The sequence below is a fragment of the Micromys minutus genome, assembly GCF_963924665.1.
Source record: "Micromys minutus genome assembly, chromosome: X".
Lineage (NCBI taxonomy): Eukaryota > Metazoa > Chordata > Mammalia > Rodentia > Muridae > Micromys > Micromys minutus.
In genome coordinates this window covers 47,086,424-47,113,984 of record NC_137970.1, presented here as the reverse complement: position 1 = coordinate 47,113,984, position 27,561 = coordinate 47,086,424, and the positions used below count along the sequence as shown (strand labels likewise).

At 36.6% G+C, this 27,561-nt stretch overlaps 1 protein-coding gene across 1 annotated transcript in view; it reads left to right on the top strand.

Moving 5' to 3' along the window:
* The window catches only part of TEX11 (testis expressed 11), a gene marked incomplete at both ends in the record, with an annotated part of 185,322 nt that overhangs the window by 91,568 nt on the left and 66,193 nt on the right, over positions 1–27,561 (top strand). Inside the window, 3 exons of the mRNA XM_080910083.1 lie at positions 11,656–11,758; positions 21,332–21,456; positions 26,377–26,462. Coding sequence (XP_080766209.1) covers positions 11,656–11,758; positions 21,332–21,456; positions 26,377–26,462 — 314 coding nt within the window. The remainder of the gene's footprint in view (positions 1–11,655; positions 11,759–21,331; positions 21,457–26,376; positions 26,463–27,561) is intronic.

The window sequence follows — 27,561 nt, the reverse complement described above, 5'->3', positions numbered from 1 at the left end:
CAATTACACTCTTAAATTCTATGAATTTGACCATTTTAGATATTGTAAAAATGTAGAATCAACATCTTCAGGGTTCATCCATATTCGGACATGTTTCTACTTCTACTGATAATACTGCATTACATGTATACGGTTTTACTTATTTATTCATTATTTCGTATTTATGCTGCTCATGAAGCTTTTTATTATTAGTTATTTTCATGAACATGAAAGTACAGATACTTGAGATTCTAATATTAGTTTTTGAAATAATTGCCTAATGAAGGAATTTTAGATTGCATAGTAATTGTATTAGCCAGGGTTATCTAAAGGAATAGAACTGATAACATAGATATATTCTCTCTCTCTCTCTCTCTCTCTCTCTCTCTCTCTCTCTCTCTCTCTCTCTCTCTCTCTCTCTGTCACACACACACACATACACACACACACACATACACACACACACACACACACACACATAATAATGAACTTAATTAGAGTAACTTACAGAATGTAGTCCAGGTGTGAAGTCCAGCAGGCAAAAGTTCATGCCCATTTTCTAGATTATGTTGTTCAAATGATTGTTTCCTTAACTGTTGAGAAACTTTTCAGTTTTATAAGGTCGTAAGAACTAATTGTTAGCTTTCATTTCATTCTTCTGATCATGTTGGATTTTGCCAAAGATTTGTCTCCTTCTATCGGCATCATCCTATGATTTTGTCTTTATGTATTTTTATGATTTATTATATGTATTGACTTATGTATGTTGTACCAGCCTTGAATTTCCAGGAGGAAGCCAACTTGATCATGGTGAATGATGTTATTGGTGTGAGCTGCTAGTATTTGGTTTGGTAGTACTTTATTGAGAAATTTTTTGTACCTATGTTCTATACTGGTTTGTAGGTTTGTTTTTGTTAGTCTTTATCGGGTTTGGTTATGAGAATAATTTTTGACATGCATATAAATAAGAAAAAATGACATCCTGGGTTTTGGAATCCAATGTAAGGAAATGTTAGAAAAAGAATGAGGAGAGTGTGGGGGATATATGGCCCATGAAGGTGTGGTGAGGCATGGGGGTAAGGGGGATGGATGCCTCTGGGGGGACCGTGTTGGGAATCCCATCCCTCTGAGGGACCATCCACACAACGATATAGTACAGAATAGGGTTTATTCAGGTCATTGAGGGGCGGGAGTTAAGAGGGTAGTAGAGGCAGATAGAGAGGAGAGTAGAGAAGTAGAGGGTGGCCATGAGCACATGGTGAGAGAGAGGGGAAAGGAATGGGGAGAACAAGAGACCAAGAGAGTAAGAGAGAGAGGAGGGGCAAGCAGCCTCTTTTATATTGCCAGGTAACTGGGACGGAACATACCTGGTGGCTATTGGCAGGTAACTGTGGGGTGGGGTATGCCTGGCTGTTGCCAGGTAACTGAGGGGTGGGATTTACAGAATCCCAACATTATTTGCTTCATAAAATTCTGAAGTCAGTCATCTTTCTGTTTCTATATTTTTTGAAGAGTTTAAAAAACATTGCTTATAGTCTGGTAGAAATCTGCTAGGACTCCCTCTGAACCTAGAGGGTGTTTGTTTGTTTGTGTAGATGGAGGAAGCTTTATATTATGATCCTAATAGCCTTTGTTATGGTTATATTTAGGTTGTTGGTCTCTTCTTGGTTTAAATTTGGTAGTTTGAGTAAAAAATTACTCTATTTTAGATTTTCTGAGGTTCATAAAGCATTTCCTTATAACATTCTTTATTTCTTTGTATCTGTTGTAATATTTCCTTGTTCATTTGTAATTCTGTCAATTTGGGTCATGGCTTCTCTCCTTTTGGTTAGTTAGGCCAAGAATGAGCTCTTACAGTTATTCATTCTTTGTATTACTTTTTATTTCTATTTCATTAATTTCTGTTAGTTTTCAATATTTCTTGCTGTCTGCCGAGTTTGGGCTTGGTTTGTTCTCCCCCCCCCCCCCAAATTCCTGAGTTGCATCATAGAGTCATTTAATTTCTTCTTTTCTTGATATTCTTGTGTAGACACTTAGGGCTATAAAGTTGCCTCATAATTCTGACTTTTATGTACTCAAGAGGTTTAGTTAGGGTACATTTTCATTTTCATTTAATTCCCAGAATGTTTTCATTTCTTTTTTGATTTCTTGTTTGACCTATTCATCATTTCATAACTACTTATTTAATCTCCATGAAATAATATCCCTACTGGAGTTTGTTTGCTGTCAGTTTTTAGTTTTATTGCATAATGCTCACATAAGGTACATGGAATTATTTCAGTTTTTCTGTATTGGTTAGCATTTGCTTTCTGCCACAGGATGTGGTTTATTTTAGAAAACTTTTCATGTGCTGTGGTGTAGATTATTTGTCATTTGGGTGGAATATTCTGTAGATATTTGTTAGGGCCATTAGATTGTTTAATCCTAAGGTTTTTCTGGTTTTTGCCCAGATGACCTATCTTTTGGATAAAGTGGGGTATTGAAATTACGTACAATTATTTGTTTTGTGATAATCTGTTTTTAAATTCAAGTAGTATGCTTTTTTTGTAAAATTGAGTGTACCAAATTTTGGTGCATATATGTTCAGTATTGTGATCAAACCCCCCCATTAATTAATTCCTTGATTAGAATGAAGTGCCCTTCATTCTTCCTTCTGATTAGATTTAGTTTGATATTTATTTTACCAGATATTAGGATGGTGATTTCTTCTTCATCCCATTTGACTAAAATACTTTTTTTCTGTCATTTTGTTTTAAGGTAATACTTGTCTTTAAATCTGAGTTTCTTTTAGGCAACATGTATATGAATTTTTCTCAACATAATATTTTTATTGCTTACTTGAGAATTTCATATCATGTACACCAATCACATTAAATTTCTAGCCCTCTCAGGTCTACCCCCTACTCTTGTGACCTCTCCCACAAAAGGAGGAGGAGAAGGAGGAGGAGGAAGAGGACCACAAATTCAATATGTGTTGTTTATATACTCTCTGGAGCATGGTCAAACTCCCAGTATCATGCCCCTTAAAGAAGACTGAGTTCTTCCTCATCTGCACTCCTATAAGAAGCCTTCAATTGTGGAGAGCTATACTTCACCATCCTTATCACAATTTTTAGAGTTCACTTTGATTCGTTCCTGTCTAGGCTGTTACTTTGTGGTGTAGAGGGGGGAAGGGTGGGGAGAGGGAATTACTTGTCACAGAGAACTTCTATGTACTTTTTTTCAACTCTTAAGTCTGCCGTCATAAATATCACTGCAAAAGTAGCTTCCTTGCCCTTTACAGTCAGCAAGAGCATGAATCATTGACTTTCATGTGGGTTCTGTCAATAGCAAGGACAGCAGACAGCGAGGACTGTAGACATTACATGGTCTCCAATGGCAGTACAGACCCTGGACATCAACAGAGCCCTCTGCTGAAGTACAGGCCACAATTGTTTTTTTTTTTTTTTTTTTTTTTTAAATACATTGAGGTTGCTTGTGTGATTTGATTGTAAAGTTGAGCCCCTTGATAATTAGAATTATTACTGAAAGATGTGTATAAATGGCAGTTGGTAGTTCTTTTGTTCAATTTATTTATTGTGCTGGTTTGTATTATTAGTTGTCCTTTGTATTTTGTTATGGCTTTATTTTTTTTCTAGAGTCTCGTGGCTGTGCTTACTCCTCTTTTCAGTGCAGAATATTGCTTCTATGTAGTGGGGATGTTTGTTGTTTTGTTTTATGTGATTTTTTTAAAGCTGCTTAGATCATGGAAAGGTTTTCATTTTTCTTAAACTATGACAGATAGTTTTGCTGGGGACACTAATCTAGTTTTCCTGTCATAATCTTTTAGAATTTGGAATGTCTGTCTCATTCCAGATTCTTCTGGCTTTCAGGGTTTCCATTGAGAAATCAGATGTTATTCTCATGGGTTTTCCTTTATATGTGACTAGGGTTTCCCTCCCTCTGGCAGCTTTGAATATTTTTGTTTTGTATATTTAATATTTGTACTGGCTAGTTTATGTCAACTTGACACAAGCTAGAGTTATTTAGAAGATGGACCTTGATTGGGGAAATGCACTAATCATATTGGCCTGTTGGTAAGCCTTTGGTACAATTTCTTGATTTATAATTGATATGGGAGGGCCCAGCTCATGATGGGCAGTGCTATTCCTACTCTAGTGGGTAAAGTGATATAAGAAAGCAGCACAAGCAAGCTAAGAGGAGCAAGCCAGAAAACAACACTCCTCCATGGCTCTATCAGTTTCTACCTCCAAGTTTTTACCCTAACTTCTATTCATTATGGACTGTGATGGTTAAATGTAAGCTAAAATAAACTCTTTTCTCTCCAAAATACTTTAGATCACAGTGCGCCTTTTTTCTCATTTTCATTAGTTACTCTGAATTTACATTTGAGATGTTATCACTTTCCCCCACCCCTCTCCCATCCCTCCTCCCCCCCTTTTTTGCCTTTACAAAGGTGCACTCCCTCTTGATCACCCTCTTCACTCAATTGCCTTGGCATTCCCCTACATTGGGAAAACCTTCCTTCCCTGGACCAAAAGCCTCTTCTCACATTGATGTCAGACATTGGTATCTTCAGCTACATATGCAACTGGATCAATAGGTCTCTCAATGTATGCAGAAAGGTTGGTGTTTTAGTCCATGGGAGTTTTGGAGGGCTTGTTGGTTGATAAGGTTGTTCTTCTCATGAGATTGCAACCCTGATCAGGTTCTTGGGTTCTTTAACACCCTCATTGGGTTCCCCGAGTTAAGTCCGATGGTTAGCTGCAAACATGCTCAGTTGTATAAAAATGACTCTAACATAGTCCCTGAGGAGGCATCTCTATCTGGTTCCTTCCAGTAAGTACTTCTTGACATCAGCTATAGTGCTTGAGTTTGGTGGCTGAGTATGTGGTGGATCCCCAGGTGAGGCAGCCTCTGAATGATCTTTTCTTAAATCCCTGTTCCTCTATTTGACCTTGCATTTCCTCCCATGAGTGTTTTGTTCTCCCTTCTAAGAAGGACTGAAGTATCCCCATTTTGGTTGATCCTTCCAATCCATGTGCATGGGAGATCTTTCCATCTTCTGAGATCTTCTTCAATTTCTTACTTCAGAGTCTTGAAGATCTTGAGATAAAGATCCTTCGCTTGCATGGTTAGGGTCACAAGAAGGTATTTTATATTCTTTGTGACTATTGTGAAGGGTGTCAATTCTCTAATTTCTTCCTCAGCCTGTTTATCTTTTGAGTAGAGGAAGGCTACTGATTTGTTTGAGTTAATTTTATATCCAGCCACTTTGCTGAAGTTGTTTATTAGCTATAAAAGTTCTCTGGTCGAATTTTTGGGGTCACTTAAGTATACTATCATATCATCTGCAAATAGTGATATTTTGACTTCTTCTTTTCCAATGTGAATCTCTTGGATTTCTTTTTGTTGTCTAATTGCTCTGGCCAGGATTTGCAGTACTATATTGAATAGGTAGGGGGAGAGAGGGCAGTCTTATCTAGTCCCTGATTTTAGTCAGATTGCCTCAATTTTCTCAGTTTAGTTTGAAGTTGGCTACTGGTTTGCTGTATATTGCTTTCATTATGTAGGTATGGGCCTTGGATTTCTGATATTTCTAAGATTTTTAACATGAAGGGGTGTTGAATTTTGTCAAATGCTTTCTCAGCATCTAGTGAGATAACCATGTGTTTTTTTTTTCTTTGAGTTTGTTTATGTGGTGGATTACATTGATGGATTTCTGTATATTACACCGTTCCTGCATCCCAGGGATGAAGCCTACTTGATCATGGTGAATGATCATTTTGATGTGTTCTTGGATTTGGTTTGCAAGAATTTTATTTAGTATTTTTGCATTGATGTTCATGAGGGAAATTGGTCTAATGTTCTCTTTCTTTGTAGGGTCTTTGTGTGGTTTAGGTATGAGGGTAATTGTGGCTTCACAGAAAGAGTTGGGTAGTGTTCCTTCTGTTTCTGTTTTGTGGAATAGTTTGGAGAGTATTGGTATTAGGTCTTTTATAAAAGTCTGATAGAATTCTCCACTAAACACATCTGGTCCTGGGCCTTTTTTGTTTGGGAGGCTTTTGATGACTGCTTCTATTTTTTTTTAGGTGTTATGGGGCTGTTTAGATGGTTTATCTGATTCTGATTTAACTTTGGTATCTGGTATCTGTTTAGAAATTTGTCCATTTCCTCCAGAATTTCCAGTTTTGTTGAGTACAGGCTTTTGTAGTAGGATCTGATGACTTCTTGATTTTCCTCAGTTTCTGTTGTTGTGTCTCCACTTTCATTTCTGCTTTTGTTAATTTGAATACTCTCTCTGTGCCCTCTAGTTAGTCTGGCTAAGGGTTTATCTGTCTTGTTGATTTTCTCCAAAAAAAAAAAAAAAAAAAAAAAAAACAGCTTCTGGTTTTGTTGATTCTTTGTATAGTTCTTTTTGTCTCTATTTGTTTGATTTCTGCTCTGAGTTTGATCATTTCCTGCAGTCTACTCCTCTTGGGTGTATCTGCTTCTTTTTGTTCTAGAGCTTTAAGCTGTCCTGTCAAGTTGCTAGTGTATGCTCTCTCTAGTTTGTTTTTGGAGGCACTCAGAGCTATGAATTTTCCTCCTAGTACTGCTTTCATTGCATCCCATTAGTTTGGGTATGTTGTGTTTTCATTTTCATTAAATTCTAAAAAAAACTTAATTTCTTTCTTTATTTCTTTTTTTACCATGTTATTATTGAGCAGAGCCTTGTTCAGCTTCCATGTATATGTGGGCTTTTTGTTGTTTTTGTTGTTATTAAAGACAAGCCTTAGTCAACAGTGATTATGATAGGATGCATGGGAGTATTTCGATCTTCTTGTATCTGTTGAGGCCTGTTTTGTGACTGAGTATATGATAAATTTTGGAGAATGTACTATGACATGCTGAGAAGAAGGTGTATTCTTTTGATTTTGGATGAAATTTCCTGTAGATGTCTGTTAATTCCAGTTGGTTCATAACCTCTGTTAGTTTTGCTGGGTCTCTGTTCAGTTTCTGCCTCCATGATCTGTCCATTAATGAGAGTGTGGTGTTAAGTCTCCCACAGTTATTGTATGTGGTATAATATTTGCTTTGAACTTTAGTAGGATTTCTTTTATGAATGTGGGTGTCCTTGTATTTGGAGCATAGGTGTTCAAAATTGAGAGTTAATCTTAACAGATTATTCCTGTGATGAGTAATGTGTCCTTCCTTATATTTTTTGATACCTTTTGGTTGAAAATCTACTTTATTCGATATTAGAATGGCAACTCCATCTTGTTTCTTAGGGCTCTTTGCTTGGAAGGTTTTTTTCCCCAGCTTTTTACTCTGAGATAGTGTCTGTCTTTGTTTCTGAGATGAGTTTCCTGTGTGTAGCAAAATGCTGTATTGTATGTACGTATCCATTCTGATAGTCTGTCTTTTTATTGGGGAATTGAGTCATTGATGTTAAGAGATATTAATGAATACTGGTTGTTGTTTTTCTTTATTTTTGTTGTTAGAGGTAGAATTATGTTTGTGTACTTTTTTCCTTTTGGTTTTCTTTCGTGATTACTTTTTTGCTTTACCTTGGGTACAGTTTTTATTCATTGTGTTGGATTTTTCCATCTATGATCCTTTGTAGGGCTGTATTTGTGGACAGATATTGTGTGAATTTGGTTTTGTCCTGGAATATCTTGTTCTCCCCACCTATGGTAATTTAGAGTTTTGCTGGATATAGTAACCTGGGCTGGCATTTGTGTTCTCTTAGTGTCTGTATGTTGTCTATCTTCTAGCTTTCATAGTCTCTGTTTAAGAAGTATGGTGTAATTCTGATTGGTCTGCCTTAATATATTACTTGTCTTTTTTCCCTTACAGCTTTTAGGACTCTTTCTTTGTTTTGAATATTCAATGTTTTGACTGTTATATGTCTGGATGAGGTTCTTTTCTGGTCCAATCTATTTGGAGTTCCTTAGACTTCCTGTGTGTTCGTGGTCATCTCGTTTTTAAGGATAGGGAAGTTTTCTTCTATGATTTTGTTGAAGACATTTATTGTGCCTTTTAGTTGGGAGTCTTCGCTCTCTTCCCCACCTATTATCCTTAGGCTTGGTCTTCTCATTGTGTCCTGGATTTCCTAGATGTTTTGGGTTGGAATCTTTTTGAGTTTTGCATTTTCTCTGACTGTTGTGTCTGTGTTCTATGTTGTCTTCTGTCCCTGAGATCCTCTCGTCCATCTCTTGTAGTCTGTTGGTGATGCTTGTAACTATGACTCCTGATATTTCTTTTTTAGATTTTTTTTTTATCTTCAGGGTTGTTTCTTTTGGGGTTTTCTTTATTGTTTCTGTTTTTGTTTTTAATTCCTTCATCTGTTTTTTTTTTTGTGTTTTCCTCTAGTTCTTTGAGTGATTTTTTTTTTCTTTCCTCTTTAATGGCTTTTATTTGTTTATGTGTGTTCTCCTGTAATTATTTAAAGTAGTTATTCATGCTCTTCTTAAAGATCTCCATCATCATCATAAAGTATGATTTCAAGTCTAAGCCTTGTTTTTCTGGTGTGTTTGGCAATCCACTACTTGCTGTGGTGGGAGAGATGGGTTCTGATGTTGCCAGGTTGTCTTGGTTTCCATTGCTTAGGTTCATTTGCTTTTCTCTTTTCATTCTTATCTGTGATCTTGTCTCTGACTGGAGCCTGTCTCTCCCGTGGTACTGAGGGTTTGTGGAAAAATCAGGAAAGAGATTGCTTCTGTGTATTTAGCTCTTTGCTGGCAGTCAGTGAATTCTGATGGCAGTGACTTGGTTCTGACAACGAGGCTCAGGTGGGAAAGCTCTTATGAAGCTGTTCTGGGAGCTTAGCTGTTTGCAGGTGGGTCCTGACCTTGATGGAGGTCACCAGGCCTTCTTGCTGGGCTGGAAAGGACCTGATCCCAGAATGCACCATGCTATCTGTCCTCCAGGAGCTCCAGGCTCCTGGGACATCCTGAAGGGTGTGTGGCAAGCTCCCTGTGGGCTCTGGCAGAAGAGCCCTTGTAAGGCTGATCCAGGGTTTCAGCTGTCTGCGGGCATGTCCTGAGTCTTGATGGCGGTCTGGTCACAGTGCTTTATCACAGCAGTAGGAGCCTTAACAAAAATTGTGTTTTAACTATGATTGTGGTGCTAGGGGCTAAACTTATGGCATTGTTTATGCTAGGGAAGTACCCTACCAGTGATTTCCCCATCTTCTTTGTTACTTCTTTTCTTTTTCATTTTTCACTTAATTAAATTTGCCTTTACCTATTTCTAATCTACTATTCATCTTGTTTGTTTTGTTTTTATTTTGCTTATGAAATTTCAAGGTCACATGTTAGAATGGTCTTTGGTGATAGAGAGATGGCTCAGGGGTTAAAAAACACTGGCTGGTCTTGCAGAGGACCTCAGTCTGATTTCACAGTCCCCATTTAGTGTCTCACAATTAGCTGTAACTCTGGCTCCAGAGGACTTGATGCCTTCTTCTGGATCCTCAAGTATGTAGTATATATGCATACATGTAGGCATAGCACACAACACATAAAATAAATCATTAAAATTAATCTTTATAAGAAAAAGCCTACATATACATGGAAGCTGAACAATGCTCTACTCAACGATAGCATGGTCAAAGAAGAAATAAAGTAAGAAATTAAGGATTTTTTTTTAAGAATTTAATGAAAATGAAAGCACAACATATCTAAACTTATGGGATGCAATGAAAGCCAATATCAAACTAAACGGTGAGAAACTTGAAGCAATCCCACTAAAATCTGGGACTCAACAAGGCTGCCCACTCTCCCCCTACCTATTCAACATAATACTGGAAGTCCTGGCTGGAGCAATTAGACAGCAAAAGGAGATCAAAGGGATACAAATCAGAAAGGAAGAAGTCAAAATATCACTATTTGCAGAAGATATGATAGTATACATAAGTGACCCCAAAAATTTCACCAGAGAACTTCTACAGCTTATAAACAAGTTCAGCAAAGTGGCTGGATATAAAATTAACTCAAACAAATCAGTAGCCTTCCTCTACTCAAAGGACAAACATGCTGAGAAAGAAATTAGGGAAAAGATACTCTTCAAAATAGTCACAAACAATGTGAAATGCCTTGGTGTGATCCTAACTAAGCAAGTGAAGGACCTGTATGACAAGAACTTCAAATCTCTGAAGAAGGAAATTGAAGAAGATCTCAGAAGATGGAAAGATCTCCCATGCTCATGGATTGGAAGGGTCAACATTATAAAAATGGTCATCTTATCAAAAGCGATCTACAGATTCAATGCCATCTCCATCGAAATTCCAACCCAATTCTTCATAGAGTTGGAAAGAGCAATATGATAAATATATTCATATAGTTTTTATGCTAAAATGCCTTTAAAAATCTATACACGTATTTCTGTTTTTTAAATAAAGTTGTAAGGAAAAGATTAGTCTCTGTTTCCTGTTTCATTAGGTACTAAAACTAATCTATCTACTTGCATTTTAAAGTATATATTTTATTTTTTCAAACTTTGTTTTGAATAGTTGTTTTGTAATTAGTTTTTTTTAGTATTATCCTAGTTTCTGCATCTTGAATATCTGTTTCTGTTAGCTATTGTTTTTGCTGTTACTCATTTATTGTGCCTGGTTCTATAGGGTATTTGGGTATTTAATGTTTACAGCTTATCATTCTTAAAAATATATTTATGAAATATTTTGAAACCTAAAATGAATGTTCCTTCTCCCAGAAAGGATTTCCCTTTTTCTTGCATTATGTTTCGGAGCAATCATTCATAACTATAGGTCTTTTAAGCCCTCTCTCCACCAGATACTGTAACATAAGGCTATAAACAAGTAAATTTGACTTGTATTACATCGCATAGAACAATTTCCCCCTATCTGGTGTACTCCTTTTTATCCAGTGCCAAAATCACTTTCTTTGTGGACTCTTGGAGTGGTTATATGTAGGATCAAGTGTACTTCTGATTTAGTCTTAGTCTAACCATATGATCTTGTGGAATTTGATGTCTAGTTTCTGATTTACCAAGGCCTGTCAAATTTTCAGTAAATATGTGTCCACATTCACAAACACCTACCAGCCAAAGGAGTTTTCATTCTCTACTTACCTTTTTAGCACTTGACTTTTTCTTAAATTTGGTTTCATGACTTTTTTCTACTTTTCCAAGTGTCCTATTATTTTATTTTAGTTTTTTTAAATTGACGTATATCATCCATCATTTATGTTTTTTTTTAAAGCAGGAAAATTATTTTTTAATTGAATAACATTATTTTAAAGAACAAAGATAAATGTACAAATTTTAAAAGCATTTTTACATAAAAGTATATGAATACATTTTTGTCAGTATTTGATTTTTTTAAAGATTTGATAGTATGCCTTAAAATCTTACTAGTTACAATGAGCATAAAGTGTGTTAAACAAGATGTAACCTCGAAATAGTCAAAGTTTCCTTGTTGTGTAAAGATTAAGCATAATGATTTTTATTTTTTTTTCTTTTGACCTTTGTTATTTTAACATGGCTTATTCACTCTTGTTCTAGAAGCACACCTATTTCTCTAACCTTGTAAGGCAGTAGTAGATCTTTAAAATTTTTTAGGTTCCTTTATTTTCATGATGAGTACCCCTCAACAATTGTGTCTAATAATGATATTAATACAATATGGTGATCACTTATATAAAATCAACCCTGTGGTTTTTGTTTTCTTTTCAGGCTAAAGAGGTCATAGCAGAAGTTGAGCAACAGGATCCTACAAACATTTTCACTCAGTATTATATATTCAAGATTGCAATAATGGAGGGCAATGCCTACAGAGGTATAAATGTTCTTTATGCATTAATGTTAACAATAAAAATCATTAGAGAATAAAAAATAGATAAGTTTAAAGATAGTAGACTGTGAATGGACTTCAATCATATCAGTGTAGAGCTAAGTCTTCTGGGAAAGAAAAATAAAAGGCTCTGTGTTGACAAATGGTGGGGTAACAGAAAGGAGCTGGCCACTGTCAGAACCATCTGCAGTCATGTTCAGAACATGATCAAGGGTGTTACACTGGGCTTCCGTTACAAGATGAGGTCTGTGGATGCTCACTTCCCTATCAACGTCGTTATTCAGGAGAATGGATGGGTCTTTGGTTGAAATCTGAAATTTCTTGGATGAAAAATACATCGGCAGGGTTCGGATGAGGACGGTTATTGCTTGTTCTGTCTCTTAAGCCCAGAAGGATGAATTAACCCTTGAAGGAAATGATATTGAGCTAGTTTCAAATTCAGTGGCTCTGATTCAGCAAGCCACAACAGTTAAATACAAGGACATCAGAAAGTGATTGGATGGCATCTGTGTGTCTGAGAAGGGAACCGTGCGGCAGGCTGACGAGTGAGACCTCAGTTTCCTAGCTCCAGAAACAAGATCCTGATCACAAGTACAATTTGGGGACAATAACAGACTTACATATTTTTTAAAAAAGAATTAACCAGAATTAATCAGAGTCTTTGGGTACCTTTTGACTCTGTTCACTAATGTAAAATAATGGTAATAATAATAATAAAAATCCTAATCAAATGGAATTTTTCTTTACAAAGTATACACATGATGCACATCCCATCAGTTCTGTGTCCTCCCATTAACTCAAGCATAGTTTTTAGCTGATAACTCTACATGCATACATGTATATATAATTAGTTGCATATATGCATATATTCATGTAAGGTTTTAAACCCTTTCCACCCTTGCATTATTGAGAGAATTCTGAAAGAACCTGAACTCTAGATACGTTTCAATTTATTAAGGAAATTAAGGAGATTAAGTAAATACATGGAAACGTAAACTATAGAAATCAAATTACTCAACTATTTGCAGTTACTATATACCAGAGATTCTGTTATTCATGCTAGAAAAATAATGTACTATATCATAAAATAGTGTCATATACTTCAACAAGAATAAAAAGTATTAAGTTAGAGTTAGCTCTGTATCAAGGTTAATATCCTTTTCATATCTGTTTTTACTGTTTTCAGTAGAGACTTTTAGGCATTTGTATTACTTGATACTGTATCATAAGGGCTAAAAGAACTTTAAATTTCATGAGACAATCTACCAATTAGTGTGGAAAAGTTTTTCTTATTAAAGCCTTTTTCATAACTTTATTTTAAATAGAATTAATACACCTGTGAAATTGACAAATATTTGTGTGTGTGTGTGTACATGTACAGGATGCCACAACATTTGGAGTTTAAATGAAAACTTCATGGAGTTGCTTCTTTCCTTCATCTTCATGGTTATTGTTCTGGATATTGAACTTATGTCAACAGGCTTGTTCAGCACCTTTAGCCACTAAGCCATTTTACTGTCCCTTTTAAATGTTTATATTAATATGTTGTTTATATTAATAATGTTAGGTTTCATTATGACATTTTCATATATGAATATCATGAATCTTCTACAGTATGGCCTGTGACCTGCCAAACTGTGGGCTTTTGATTAGATTTCCAGTATCAGCCATGGATTCTTTCCTATGGATCAGGCCTCAAATTCAATCAAAAAGTGGTTGATTGATCTTATATCTGACATGCCCCCAGTTACCATCTAGCCCGGGTGGTCAGTGGTGTTGCTCCCAGCTGAGTAAGACTGCTGATGACAGTGCTCCATGAGTAACCTTCATAGCACCTCAATGAGTCATATGGCTCAATGATGGCTAGCCAGGAAGGAGAAGGCAGTGTCTTGTCTAGTTGTAGCTGTATTTCTCCGTGTCCTGAGCCTAGGGTATATTGTATTTTCAACTATAGCGTTTTAACTGCTGTGGAAAACCAAGAGCAATGCTAATTGCCTGTATTGTTTTGGGGGCCTCCAGGGCTCCTCTGACCAAAACACAACAGTCCCGCCACTGAATTTTTATTTAATAACTCATAGCTTCTGAAAGCAGCTTTAGCACTCATGTACAGTCTATCCAAATTCTTTTTTATTAGTTTTGTTTTTTATTAGCTTATCAATGATAAGATAATCCTCTGTATGACTTTTTCATACATCATTAGTTATGATTGGCTCTCCCCCCTAATCCCCTGTCATTTTTCCCTCTTAACCCTTTTTACCACTAGTATTCCTAAATGATATACATTCTAGGAACCTCACTCCCTTAAAGAACCTTTTTACCTCTCTCATAGACCCCTTTCTAGTTCCCTGGGCTCTACACTTATTTCCACATAAATGAGCATTTAGAAAAATTGGAAGCTAGGATCTGTAAATGAAACAAAATGTGATTTTTTTCTTTTTGAACCTCAATTAATATATTCTCTAGTTTTGTCCATTTTTATGAAAAATTTCATTTTAATGACTGAATAAAACTTCATTTTGTGTATTTTTCACATGTTCATTATTTATTCTTTTGCTGTTGAACATCCAGGTTGATTGAATTTCCTAGCTTTGTAATACAGCAGCAGTGCAGTGATGTATTTAGGAGTGGGAGCTCGGGTTTCTTTCAGTCTTTTGAGGAACCTCTACACTTATTTCCATAGAAAATGTATCAGTTTACACCCACAACAGCAGTGAATAAATGTCCTCTGGTCACCATATCTTTCAACATTTGTTGTAATTGTTTTCTTGATAGCCAGTCAAACTAGGGTAACATAAAATTTCAAAGTAGTTTTCATTTATTTTCCTAGTGGATAAGAATGTTGAACTATTTATCAAATAGTTGTTGGTTTTCTTTTGGGAATTCTCTGTTATGTTTGTTAGCTCATTTAGTAAAATGTATTTTCAATAAAAATAATATATCACTTTCTCTCTTCCCATTTCCCCCCCAGCTTCTCCCAGGTATCCTCCCCCCTATCCACCATTACCTCCTTTAGCCTCTCCCATGTTCCCCCAAATCTCAACTTTAGAGTATCTTTTCTTTGATTATGCATGCACAAATATACAAATGCAATCTACTGAGTTCACTTTTCTTTTATGTGTATATGTTTTCAGGGCTGGCCACATTATACTGGATAACCAATAAAGGGATTCATCCCTGGGAAAGGCTAATATTCTCTCTCTCTCTCTCTCTCTCTCTCTCTCTCTCTCTCTCTCTCCCCTTCATTTCTCCCTCCCCCTCCATCCATCCTTCCCTCCCTCTCTCCCTCCCTCCCTCTCTCCCTCCCTCCCTCTCTCTCTCATTAGTTGTAGTTCTTTGTCTATTCCTAGGACCCTGTGAAAAATGCCCATTTCTTTATTAGCATGTCTATTGATACTGTCACTGTTCTGGTATCGTTTGTGCAGCCATTTGTATGAGATTGTTTCACAACAGACTTCCTGGTATTCTGGCTCTTAAAATATTTTCACATATATTTCCTATATATATTTAACATATTTCATAGATGTATGAGCTTGATATAGAAGTATCCACTGGGACTCGGGTCCCCACAATTCACTGATCGCCGAGTTGTATCCAGTTGTGGCTTCCTGTGATGGTCTTCATCTATTGTAAAGAGAAGCTTCTCTAATGAGGAGCAGACCCCCACTTACCTGTGGGTATAAGAATAAAATTTAGATTGTAGTGAGGAATTGTGCTGATTTAGCAAACCAATGATATTAGATTCTTTTCTAAGGTCCATGACCTCCCTAGCTCAAGGAAACGGGTTGTATTTTTAGTATCCATTCTTCTGTCATAGGACATCTGGGTTGTTTAGTTTTATACCCCATTTTTGGTTCGGTTGTTTGGTTCTCTGGAGTCTTCTTGAGTTCTTTATATATTTTGGATATTGGCCCTCTATTGGATGTGGGGTCAGTGAAGATTTATTTTTCCCAGTGTGTAGGTTGCAGATATGTCTTGTTGACTATGTCCTTTGCCTTACAGAAGCTTTCCAGTTTCATGATCCAATTTATCAATTCTTGATCTTAGAGTGTGAGCCATTGGAGTTCTCTTTAGGAAATTTCCCCCGTGTCAATGAGTACAAGGCTCTTTCCCACTTTCTCTTCTATTAGATTCAGTGTATCTAATTTTATGTTGAGATCCTTGTTCCACTTGGACTTGAGCTTTATGCAAGGTGACAAATATGGGTCTATTTTCATTTTTCTACATACAGACAGCCTGTTAGACCAGCACCATTTATTAAAGAGGCTTTCTTTTTCCATTTTATATTTTTGGCTTCTTTGTCAAAGGTCAAGTGACCATAGGTGTGTGGGTTAAAATTTCTGTGTCTTCAATTCTATTCCATTGATCTACCTGCCTTTCTCTGTATCAATACTATGCAGTTTTTTTTTAATCACTATTGATCTGTAGTAGAGCTTGAAGTCAGGGATGGTGATTCCCCTAGCTGGCAACATATTCTTAAATTGTCTTTGAGTTCAGGTATTTTTTACTCGATCAGACCTACCACTGATGTTCTTTATTATACTTTTCAATTCTAGAATTTATGTTTGTATTTTTTTCTGTATTTTGGGTTTGAAACATGTAACTATATAATCCTGGCTGATCTGGAATTCACTGTGTAGGCTAGGATGACTTGGAACTTGTGATCTTCCTCTCTGCAGTCTGTGTGCTGTGGGTATAGGCATGCACCAATGTTCAGTTCTATTTTGGTTTGTTGTTTTTTCTATTTTATTTTTAATATAGAAAAAATAATTTAAAAAACAAAACTAATCTCAAAGTATGAATGAAAAGAAAAAAACAAATTTTTTTATTTTATGCCAATGGGTATTTTATCTGCATGCATTCCTATTGCTTGCAGAGAGCCAGAAAAGAGAACCAGATTCCCGAGGATTGGAGTTCCAGATTGATGTGAATTGCCATACTAGAGCAGAGAATTAAGCCTGGGAACTCTGGAAGAGCTTCTAGTGCTTTAACCACTGAGCCATCTCTCCAGCCCCCTTTGTCTTCTTTTAAAAACATTATCTGTTTGTTGAGATAAAGAAGGAGAGTAGAGGGAAAGAGAGAAGAGAATAGGTCACAGTGTATGTATGGAAGTCAGAGAAAAGCACGTGGGGGTCAGTTCTCACCTTCCCCATGTGGACTCCAGGGATCAAATTCAGGTCATCAAACTTAGCAACAAGACCTTTATCTGCTGTGCCATCTCACCAACCCTGCTTCTCTTCATCCTTGATGTGTAGGAAGCTTCTTTGAAATGTGTTCTTTTGTATTATTAGTTTGGTAGTTTGCAAATCCACATTTATTTCTTTTATAGTTTTTAGTAATATTTATTGCCCAGGCTAGTTTCAAATGCCTATGAACATGTGAGGTCCTTTATCTTCTTGGACTTGAGCTTTGTAAAGGAGATAAGAATAGATCAATTTGCATTCTTCTACATGCTGACCTCCAGATGAACCAGCACAATTTATTTTTCTGACTCTTTGGTTTTGACTTCTTTGTCAAAGATCAAGTGACCATAGGTGTGTGGGTTTATTTTTGGGTCTTCAATTCTATTCCATTGATCAACCTGACTGTCTGTGTACCAATACCGTGCAGTTTTAGCATTATTGCTCTGTAGTACAGCTTGAGGTCAGGGATGGTGATTCCCCCAGACGTTCTTTTATTGTTGAGAATTGTTTGTGCTATTCTTGGTTTTTTGTTTTTCCATATGAAGCTGAGAATTGTTCTTTCAATGTCTGTGAAGAATTGTGCTGGAATTTTGGTGGGTATTGCATTGAATTGACAGATTGCTTTTGGTATGTTGGCCATCTTCACTATTTTAATCCCATGAGCATGGGGGATCTTTCCATCTTCTGAGATCTTCAATTTCTTTCTTTAGAAACTTGAAGTTCTTGTCATACAGATCTTTCACTTCCTTGGTTAGGGTCAAACCAAGATATTTTATATTATTTGTGGCTCTTAGTATTTGGGGTAATGTATTATTTCCACAATCGTGTTTGATCTTTGTGGTTTTGCATCAGTATCTTCATATTTGAGGAAGAAGGGAATTGCTGTGGTCATTGTGGATTTGCTTTGTTTAGAAAGGCCTTTCATCAGTCAGTTCATTTAGAGATTCTGGACAGGATACTTGGTGTGATTCATAGGTAATCATGTTTGTGTCATTGGTCAGGCCTGAGACAGCTCAGTGAGGCTGCTGCCTGTAAATATAAGTTTAGATCTGAAGGTAGATCCATTGCATATACCTAATGATTGAGTCTTTAAGTTGATCTATAATTTGATCTTAGAGACTGTGCCTATTGGGGTAATCTGTATCTTTAGGTCTATACTATGCTGCATTTGCCTTGGGATGAACCATTAGCCTGAACATCCAAGTGTCAACCAGGTGCTTTCTTCTAGGGACCAACTTCCAAGAATGTCCCTTTTGTAGCCACATTTGAGAATAGCCTTTTATAAACCTAGTGCCTTGACCAATCAATTCTTATGGTCCTCATCTCCAAGCCAGAGCCTACATATCTGTGTTCTAGCACAGTTTACTGGGAACCAAATACCAGGCCAGTGCCCACATCCTCGTACTTTTGGATAGCTCATATGTCTAGAGGTAGTGTGGCAGTGCTTATAATACCAGGATCCAGACTGGGAGATGGGTCCAATGCTTATATCTTCTGGGATGGACGGAGTTTATTTAGGCTACCTGATGTAGATATGGAACTTACTTGTATGTGCGGTGGGACTGGGGGAGGCAAGGGCTACTTGATACCCAAAACTACTGGAGTGAGCTTTTGAGTACGCTGGAGCAGACCTGAAGTCTACAGCCCATGAGGCTAGTCTGCATCCTGGGGTTATTAATGTGTGTGTGTGTGTGTGTGTGTGTGTGTGTGTGTGTTAACAACTTACAGGATTAGGTTCTCTCCTTCTACCATGTAGGTCCTGGGGATAAAACTCAGATCACCAGTCTTGGGGAAAAGTGTCTTAACTCATCTCACTAGCCCATTTTTCCATCTTTTGAAAATTTGTCATCAGATCTGTAAACCATTAGATTTGTGCCCTTGTTGAATTGATATATTTATTACCTTGAAATATCCTGTCCTGGGTAGTTGTTCTTTTTTTCTGAAATCTACTTATCATTAATATAAATATTCCTACTTTCACTTACATTTACTATAATGTATTTTATACTACATTTTAAACCAACTTTGTGTTTTATTACTTGTTCATAACAGCCAAATTATTACATAATTAGCTTAGGTGCTATCTTAGTTAGGGTTTCTATTGCTGCAACAAAACACCAAGACAGAAAAACAGGTTGTATAGGAAAGGGTCTATTAGGCTTACACTTCTATATCATATTCCATCATTGGAAGTCAAGACAGGAACTCAAGCAGAGCTGGAACCTAGAGGCAGGAACTGATACAGAGGCTGTGGAGGAATGCTGCTTACTAGCTTGCTTCCCATGGCTTGCTTTCTTATAGAATACAGAATCACCGGGCCAGAGATGGTATCACTCACCATTTAATCACTAATTGAGAAAATGTCCTACAGTTGGGTCTCATAAAGGCATTTCCTAAACGAGGCTTCCTTCTCTCTGATGACTGCAGCTGGTGTCAAGTTGACAAATACAGCCAGTACATGTGTCATCCTTGGCTACAGAACAAATACAATCACATTCTCTCTCTCTCTCTCTCTCTCTCTCTCTCTCTCTCTCTCTCTCTCTCACTCACTCACTCTCTCTCTCTCTCTCTCTCACACACACACACACACATACACTCATGTGTATGTCATACACACAGACAAATAAAATATTTTTAAATGTGGTATTTATAAACAAAATTTTATTCAGGCATAAAGAAGAATGAAACTATGTTATTTGTTGGAAATGGATACAACTGAAGACTATAATCTTAAGTGAAATGAGTCAAATTCAGAAAAGTTTGTAAGTCAGAAAGACAAATATGGCATGCTTTCTGTCATTTATAGATTATCATTTTGTATACATTTGTAGGACCATTTATATATTAAAATTTGAATGTAGAATAGAGACTAAGGGAAGGAAGAAGACTACCTGGAGGAAGTATAAGGGAGAGGAGAGAGGGAGGAAAAGAATATGGTCCACACATATACTTTACTGAATGAAATTGTCTATGAAACCCAACTCTATGGAAACTGGGTATATGCCAATAAAATTTTTAAATATGTTTCTTGTTGGTGGCATGTATTTGAAAATTTTGTTTTGCTTTAATCTAATCATATTTGACATTTAGTTGGTTCATTTCATCATTTAGATGTAATATGAGTATTAATAATATTAGACTTACTTATTTAATTTTCAAGTAATTGGGAATTAATTCAAGGCCACATATGTGCTAGGCAAGTACTTTAACACTAAATTATATCCCCAGCCCTCTTTTTACTTTTTGTTCTGACAGATAGTCTCTGTAAATTGCCTAGGATGAACTTGTAAATTATTTTGTGGCCCAAGTAGGCCTTGAAATTGTGATTCTGTAGCCTTGACCTCCTAAGTTCTGTGATTACAGAGCTATACCACCACATTCAGCTTGAGTGGATATAAATTTAGCATTATGTTGTTGGTATTCCATTTATGCCATCTATTCTTTGTTGCTGTTACTTTTTACTTGCCTTGGATCAATTGAATATTGTGAATAGATTTATCACCTTTTGGCTATTATGTGTAGCTTATTTATCATTTAAGATTGATTGCATATTTCAATAGTGTTATATACTCTATTTTGTGAATGTCCCACTGAAAGAGCCAGAGTTGGGGTCAATTGAAGGCCAGTGAAAAAATTCCACCACAAACCTCCAAGAACAAGGAGCCCTCCTTTTCAGGAAGGGTAGAGCTAGTTTAGTTCCTGAAACAACTACAAGCCAAACTGTTAAACAAAGCCACCTATGATTCCCAACTGATCCCCATTGGAAAGTCCCAAAGGGTACACTGACTGAGTCAGTTTGAAGGTTGATTCGCTCCACCAATAGTACCCTGCCCAGTTACTACTGTTCAAATTTTGCCCCAGTTGTTTGAATTCTGCCCTTACCAGATGTATATAATTCCCTATTAGAGTCGGCTCAGGGTTGTCTCCCTCCTGAAGTGGGGTGACCCCAATGTGTTAGAACAAAAAAGCTCCTCTTGCTTTTGAATAGATCACTGCCTCCATGAGTCTCATTCAGGAGGTCCCTGTAGAGATCCAATTTGGACCTCACATGGCAATGTATTCAATCCTTCCATTAGTAATGAAATTTAGGTTCTAGGTTCCATATTTTATTCTTACGTGTAGTGTTAGATGAACATTTTGTATTTTTTGCTCTTGAGGATGTATCCATATATCTATGGATCATACAAGTACAGTTGTTCAATTAAGCATTTTCTAATATTCATATCCTTCTTGGTGGTTTATTAATTTGTATGACTTAATACATTTTATCTATCTAAAGACGCAGATATTCTTAAGATGACTCAAAATAAGTTGCGAAATAATTAGCCATAAATATTATATTTGAAAAAATACCTCACATTTTTATTGTTTCTTTCAGCTTTACAGGTAGTAAGTACTTTAAAAAGAATACTAACAGAGGAAGAATCAGAAGATTGCAGAAAAATTGAAAATGGAGTTTCAACTATCGACATCCTAAGTTTATCTATAGAGTTTGCTCTACAGGTAACTCAAACATTTATTATTATATTGTACTCTTTCCCTTTTTGAAAAATACTTCATAAAAGCACCTTCACTTAGGCATAGGAGAGGCCTCCTTTACTGTTTCATCACACATTTTCTTCCAGGATGCTTTTTAAAAATTTTATGATTTTTCTTCTTTTATTGGATATCTTTTATTTACATTTCAAATTTTATCTCTTTTCCTGATTTCCCCTCCATAACCCCTTATCTCATCTGCCTTCCCCTTGCTTTTATGAGGGTGCTCTTCTACCCATCCACCAACTCTCTCCCACCTCCCAGCCCTGGCATTCCCTGTCACAGGACCAAGGGCCTCTCCTCCCATTGATACCCTAAAAGGCCATCCTCTGGTACACATGCAGCTGGAACCATGGTTCACTCCATGAGTACTCTTTGAATGGTGGTTTAGGCCCTGGGAGCTCTAGGAGGAGGTCTGCTGGTTGATATTGTTGTTCTTATGGGGGTTGTAAGCCCCTTACGCTCCTTCAGTTCTTTCTCTAACTACTAAGTTGCAGACCCTGTTGTCAGTCCAGTGGTTGGCTGCAAGCACCTGCCTCTGTATTTGTCATGACCTGGCAGAGACTCTCAGGAGACAGTTATATCAGGCTCCTGTCAGCATGCACTTCTTGGCATCCACAATATTGTCTGGGTTTGGTATCTGTATATGGGATGGATCCCCAGGTGGGGCAGTCTCTGCATGGTCTTTCCTTCAGTCTCTGCTCCACACTTTGTCCCTGTATTTCCTCCTGTGAGTATTTTGTTTCCCCTTCTAAGAAGAAATGAAACATTCACACTTGGGTCTTCCTTCTTCTTGAGCTTCATGTGGTCTGTGAATTGTTTCTTGGGTATTCAGAGCTAATATCTACTTATCAGTGAGTGCATACCATTCATGCATGTTCTTTTGTGATTGGGTTACCTCAGATAATATTTTCTAGTTTGATTCATTTGCCTAAGAATTTCATGAAGTCATTGTTTTTAATAGCTGAGGAGTATTCCATTGTGTAGATATACCACATTTTCTGTATCCATTTTTCTGTTGAAGGACATCTGGGTTCTTTCCAGCTTCTGGCTATTATAAATAAGGCTGCTATAAACATGGTGGAGCATGTGTCCTTATTATATGTTGGAGCATCTTTGGGGTATATGCCCAAAAGTGGAATAATGGGGTCTTCAGGTAGTACTATGTCCAATTTTCTGAGGAACCACCAGAGTGATTTTCAGAGTGGTTGTACCAGCTTACAACCCCACCAACAGTGGAGGAGAGTTCCTCTTTCTCCATATCCTTATCAGCATCTGCTGTCACCTGAATTATTTAAAAATTATTTTATTAGATATTCTCTATATTTCCATTTCAAATGTTATCCTTTTCCCACCCCCTGTTCCCATCCCCCCTTCCACTTGCTTCCAATGAAGGTGCTCCCTTCTCTTCCCTTCTCTTGGGTTAGTTGAAAAAAGATTATTTTCTTGCTTTTTCTAGGGTGTAGTTTCTCTCCTTGTGTTGGAGTTTTCCTTTGTAGGGATGGATTTGTGGAAAGATACTGTGTAAAAAAAATTTTTGTCCTGCAATATCTGGGTTTCTCCATCTATATTTATTGAGAGTTTTGCTGGATATAGTAACCTGAGCTGGCATTTGTGTTCTCTTAGGGTCTCTATGATATTTGTCCAGGATCTTCTGGCTTTTATAGAGTCTCTGCTGAGAAATCTGGTGTGATTCTGGAAGGTCTTGACCTTTTCCCCTTGATGCTTTTAATATTCTTCTTTCTTTCTTTCTTTCTTTCTTTCTTTCTTTCTTTCTTTCTTTCTTTCTTTCTTTCTTTCTTTCTTTTTGCTTCTGTTAAGGTTGTGGTAACCTGGTACTGTATATTGCAATGGTCAAATCTTAGTCCTCATCATATTTTACTATCATCAGTAATCAATAAGTTGACCATTCTTTTTTGAACCATACTTAGGTTCTAGTTTTGTACCTTGTCAATCATTCTTTCATTCTCCTTTAATGAATTGCCTTTTCATTTCTTTTAAACTTGCTGTCAAGAGATGACATTGATGTGTGTGTGTGTGTGTGTGTGTGTGTGTGTGGTGTGCACATAGTGGGATATATAGAATTCAAGAAGACAGGATGAGGTATAAACTAATCAGGAAGTCAGGATACGAATGACTAAGGAAGAGTCATGTGCTTGTCAATAGCATTTAGATTCATTTAATGATGTTCAAAAATAAATCAAATAATTATATAATTTTATACAATGTCTGCGTTCCGCTTAATGAATGAAAGAACAAAAGTATGTCAGTGCAAAATTGGACTTAACTAGATTTTCAGCTTTATAAAATGAGTAAAATGAATGAAAACTGTCAGTAAAAGTAGACTAATTATAATGAATCCTTCTAGAATTTTAAGTGGGTGTATCAGAAGACATTAAGTGACTGAGATTCAGTGAAAAGTTGGAAGCATCAATGAGTTGGAGGTTTTACTTTAGGATTGCTCTACTCAGTAGTACAGAGAATGTATAGATAGTTAAGAGAGTGGTCAATATTCCAGAAATGTAAACAGCCTAAGTGTCTATCAACCAATGAATTGATAATGAAATTGTAGTACATATATGCAATGGATTTTTTATTTGATTATAAATAAAATCAAATTTCAGGAAAATGGAACTGAAAACAATTTTACTATGTGAGGATATCTAGCCTAAATAGATTATCACCTCTTTTCTATCATATGCAGACCCTTCCCGTTTCAACTAGTCATCTTTCTAGAGTATATTCTCATCACCTCCCCCAATGGTCTCTTTCTACTTTCCAATCTTTTATGATTATTCACGTTAAACATTCAAACCTAAACGTTCATAGCTCAGATCCCCAAATAAGCAAGAGAAAGCATGTGGCATTTGTATTTCTGCATCTGCATCACCCCACTTTGCATATTTTCCAGCTATATCTTTTTACCTGAAAATTTATTTCTCTTTACAACTGAATAGGAATCCATTGTGTATATGTCCTATATCTTATTACCCATTGATCAGTTGATGAACATCTAGGCTGTTTCCATTTCCTGGCTATTGTGACTAAAGCTGCAATAACCATAGATGTACAAGTATCTCTGTGGTAGGCTATAGGATTTTTTTGGAAGTATCCTGAGGAGTTGTGCAGCCAAACAATAGTAAATCTGCTTCTAGGTTTTTGAGGAACTACCATGCTGATTTCCATAGTGACTTCATCAATTTGTAGTTTAAAAACTTTAAAACCCTTTAGAGCTGTTTATGACAGTATGAAATTGTTTTTATTATTATTAATGGAATGGAATTTAAGCTATTGAGAGGCTAGAATATTAAGAAGATTGTCTATGCATTGAAAATGCTGAGAGATGAGGGAGAAGGAGGGAAAGGTTGAATAAAATAACTTAGCAGTAGTGAATTCACCAACAAATGAGAAGAAATTACCTAGGAACCATAGAAACAAGGGAAATAGTGACCATGGCAACAATAAAGGATATAGGAACCATGGCAACAATAAAGGTTATACAGACCATGGCAGCAGGAAGTGATAATAAGGGATATAGTCTGATGACAAGAAATTTAAAGTACTGGTTTTTAGGGAACTAAGGGGGGGGGGGAGCAGTACAAAAATAGAACTGAAAAAATGAAGGCATAAACTATCTTCAAGGTAGAAAGGTAATAAAAGCAAAATCAATTGACACTTGAGAAGTTTCCCATGAAAGCTACATTTCTATTGCAGAAATAACATGGAGGGAACTTTAGAGAAGTCTTTCAAAGATAGGAACTTTCTGATGATGTACCAAACTTAAATGTGTATAATGAAAGGGTTGGAGGAGCTGGAAGAAATAAGAAAAGGATATAATGGGGGAATATACAGAGCCTTTAAGGTATTGGAGTACTGGAAATGAAGAAATTCAACAATTTGAGGTTCTTTTGGTTACTGTTAAAAAAAAGGATAAGGAGACCTATCAAGTCTGTACTTGTGGCTGGGAAGTTGTGAGTTCCTTTTTCTTTTTTAATTGAAAATGGATTATTTGCATATGGTTTATTTTCATCTTCATTTTCCCTGACCCTAGTTCTCCCAGTTCCTTCCTACCTCCCTCATCTGGATCCACACCCTTTTTGACTCTCCTTAGAAAAGAGGCATGTACTGTGTGTGGGATATGTTCTTCCAGCTATGCTGCCTTGTCTGGCCTCAGTGGGAGAGAATGTAGCCTCACAGAGACTTGATACCCAGTCCCCACCCACTCAGAGGAGAGCTACTGTAGATATAGCCGGGGCTTCCAGAAAATGTAATTTGAGAAGGCTCTGAGCCGAAAGTAGAAATTATCAATGCAGAATGATTTTGTGAAGTAAAATGTGCTAAATGCTAATGAAAGGCACCTCTATAAGAAGGAGATGCATAATGTAAATGCTTTTAAAGATTAAGGAACAAAAAAAGCAGTTACTTTGGGTGGAAGATATGGGTACTATAGGAGCCCAAAGCTATGTATGAGCCACTTGTTCTAGCCAACAAAAAACATGGTTACAAGACACACGGGGATGGGCTCAAGATTATTGAAAGAAAGAAAATAAATTTAGAATAGTAAGCTATGTTTTAAAAAAAGATATATAAAAAATAATAAAAAATTCAATACAATAAGATAAATAAAAATAAACAAATTGAGGTGGATAAAAGAAACAGAATAAAAAGAGCCAAAGAACGAACACAAGAAAAACAGAAATGAGTTTCTGAGGATAAAATGAACCTGTTTCTTTATGTCAATGAATTATTACTTCATTCTACAGTATTAGATATTTCTAAAAAATGAAAATATATTTCTTTGTAATAGGCAGGAATAGACAACCTATACCAAGCATCACTTTCTTTAGAGATGTATGTAATTTAACATATTATGTTTGTTCCTTTTAGAATGGACAACAATTTGTGGCCGAAAAAGCTTTGGAATATTTATTTCAACTTTCAAAAGATCCAAAAGAAGTACTTGAAGCTTTAAAGTAAGAAATTTGTGTTTTGTGGACATGTAAAGAGTTCTCTGCTCTTCTTACTCTTAATTTACAAACTGCCAAGACAGTTCTGATGATATCAAAGCCTTTAAGTAAGAACCGGTAACAGTGATGCTCAGGTAGGCCCCCTCTTCAGCTTCCTCAGTCCTTCCCCTAATTCAGCCATAGCGGTCCCCGACTTCAGTCCAATGGTTGGGTGTAAGTATCTGCATCTGTCTCAGTCAGCTGAGAGCCTCAGAGGACAGCCATGCTAGGCTCCTGTCTACAAACATAACATGGCATCAGTAATAGTGTCAGGGTTTGGTGGCTGCTCATGGGATGAATCCCAAGTTGCAACAGTTGTGACTGTGAAAAATAAGAAACCCAAAGGATATTAGATCTGTTGAACTGTTAATCAACCTACTTCAGGCAATGCTTCTGATAGGATGTAGAGTGGCAGAACTATTTCTGTCAGAAGTTGAGATGCCAGCATGCATTCAATCAAATATCTAGAATCATTCAGAACACATGGTAGTTCTTTCTTCTTAAATCATTTATTTTTTCCATCATTGGGAATAGAACCCAGGGCTTCATCCATGAGAGGCAAGCAACAACTCCAGCCACACAGACCCCTTTTTAGACAGGGACTCACAGTATAATTCTGCCTAGTGTGAAACTGAAACTAGTCTTGAACTTGCTGCTTTTCTCTCCTTTCTGTCTGTCTGTCTGTCTGTCTGTCTATCTATCTATCTATCTATCTATCTGTCTGTCTGTCTATCTATCTATCCTATCATGCATTACCACACATGAGCCTCTGGCCTCATCATTTCATTTTATTTTATTATCTTATTTTATGAACAGGATTATTCTTGGTATCACAGACTAACCTTAACCTCAAAACCATCTTGCTTCAGACTCCCAAGCCCTGAGATTACAGGGTAGTAGTGTACCACTGTCACAGGTTCAGATAGTATTTCATTAAAAAGCACTTTCAGGTTTGAAATGATCAATTACTCCATTATATCATTTTGTAGTAATGCTTCGAAATCTTTTCAAAGATTAGTGGTTCTTCTGTAAGACTAAAAAACCAGTTATAGGTTTCCTACAGCAA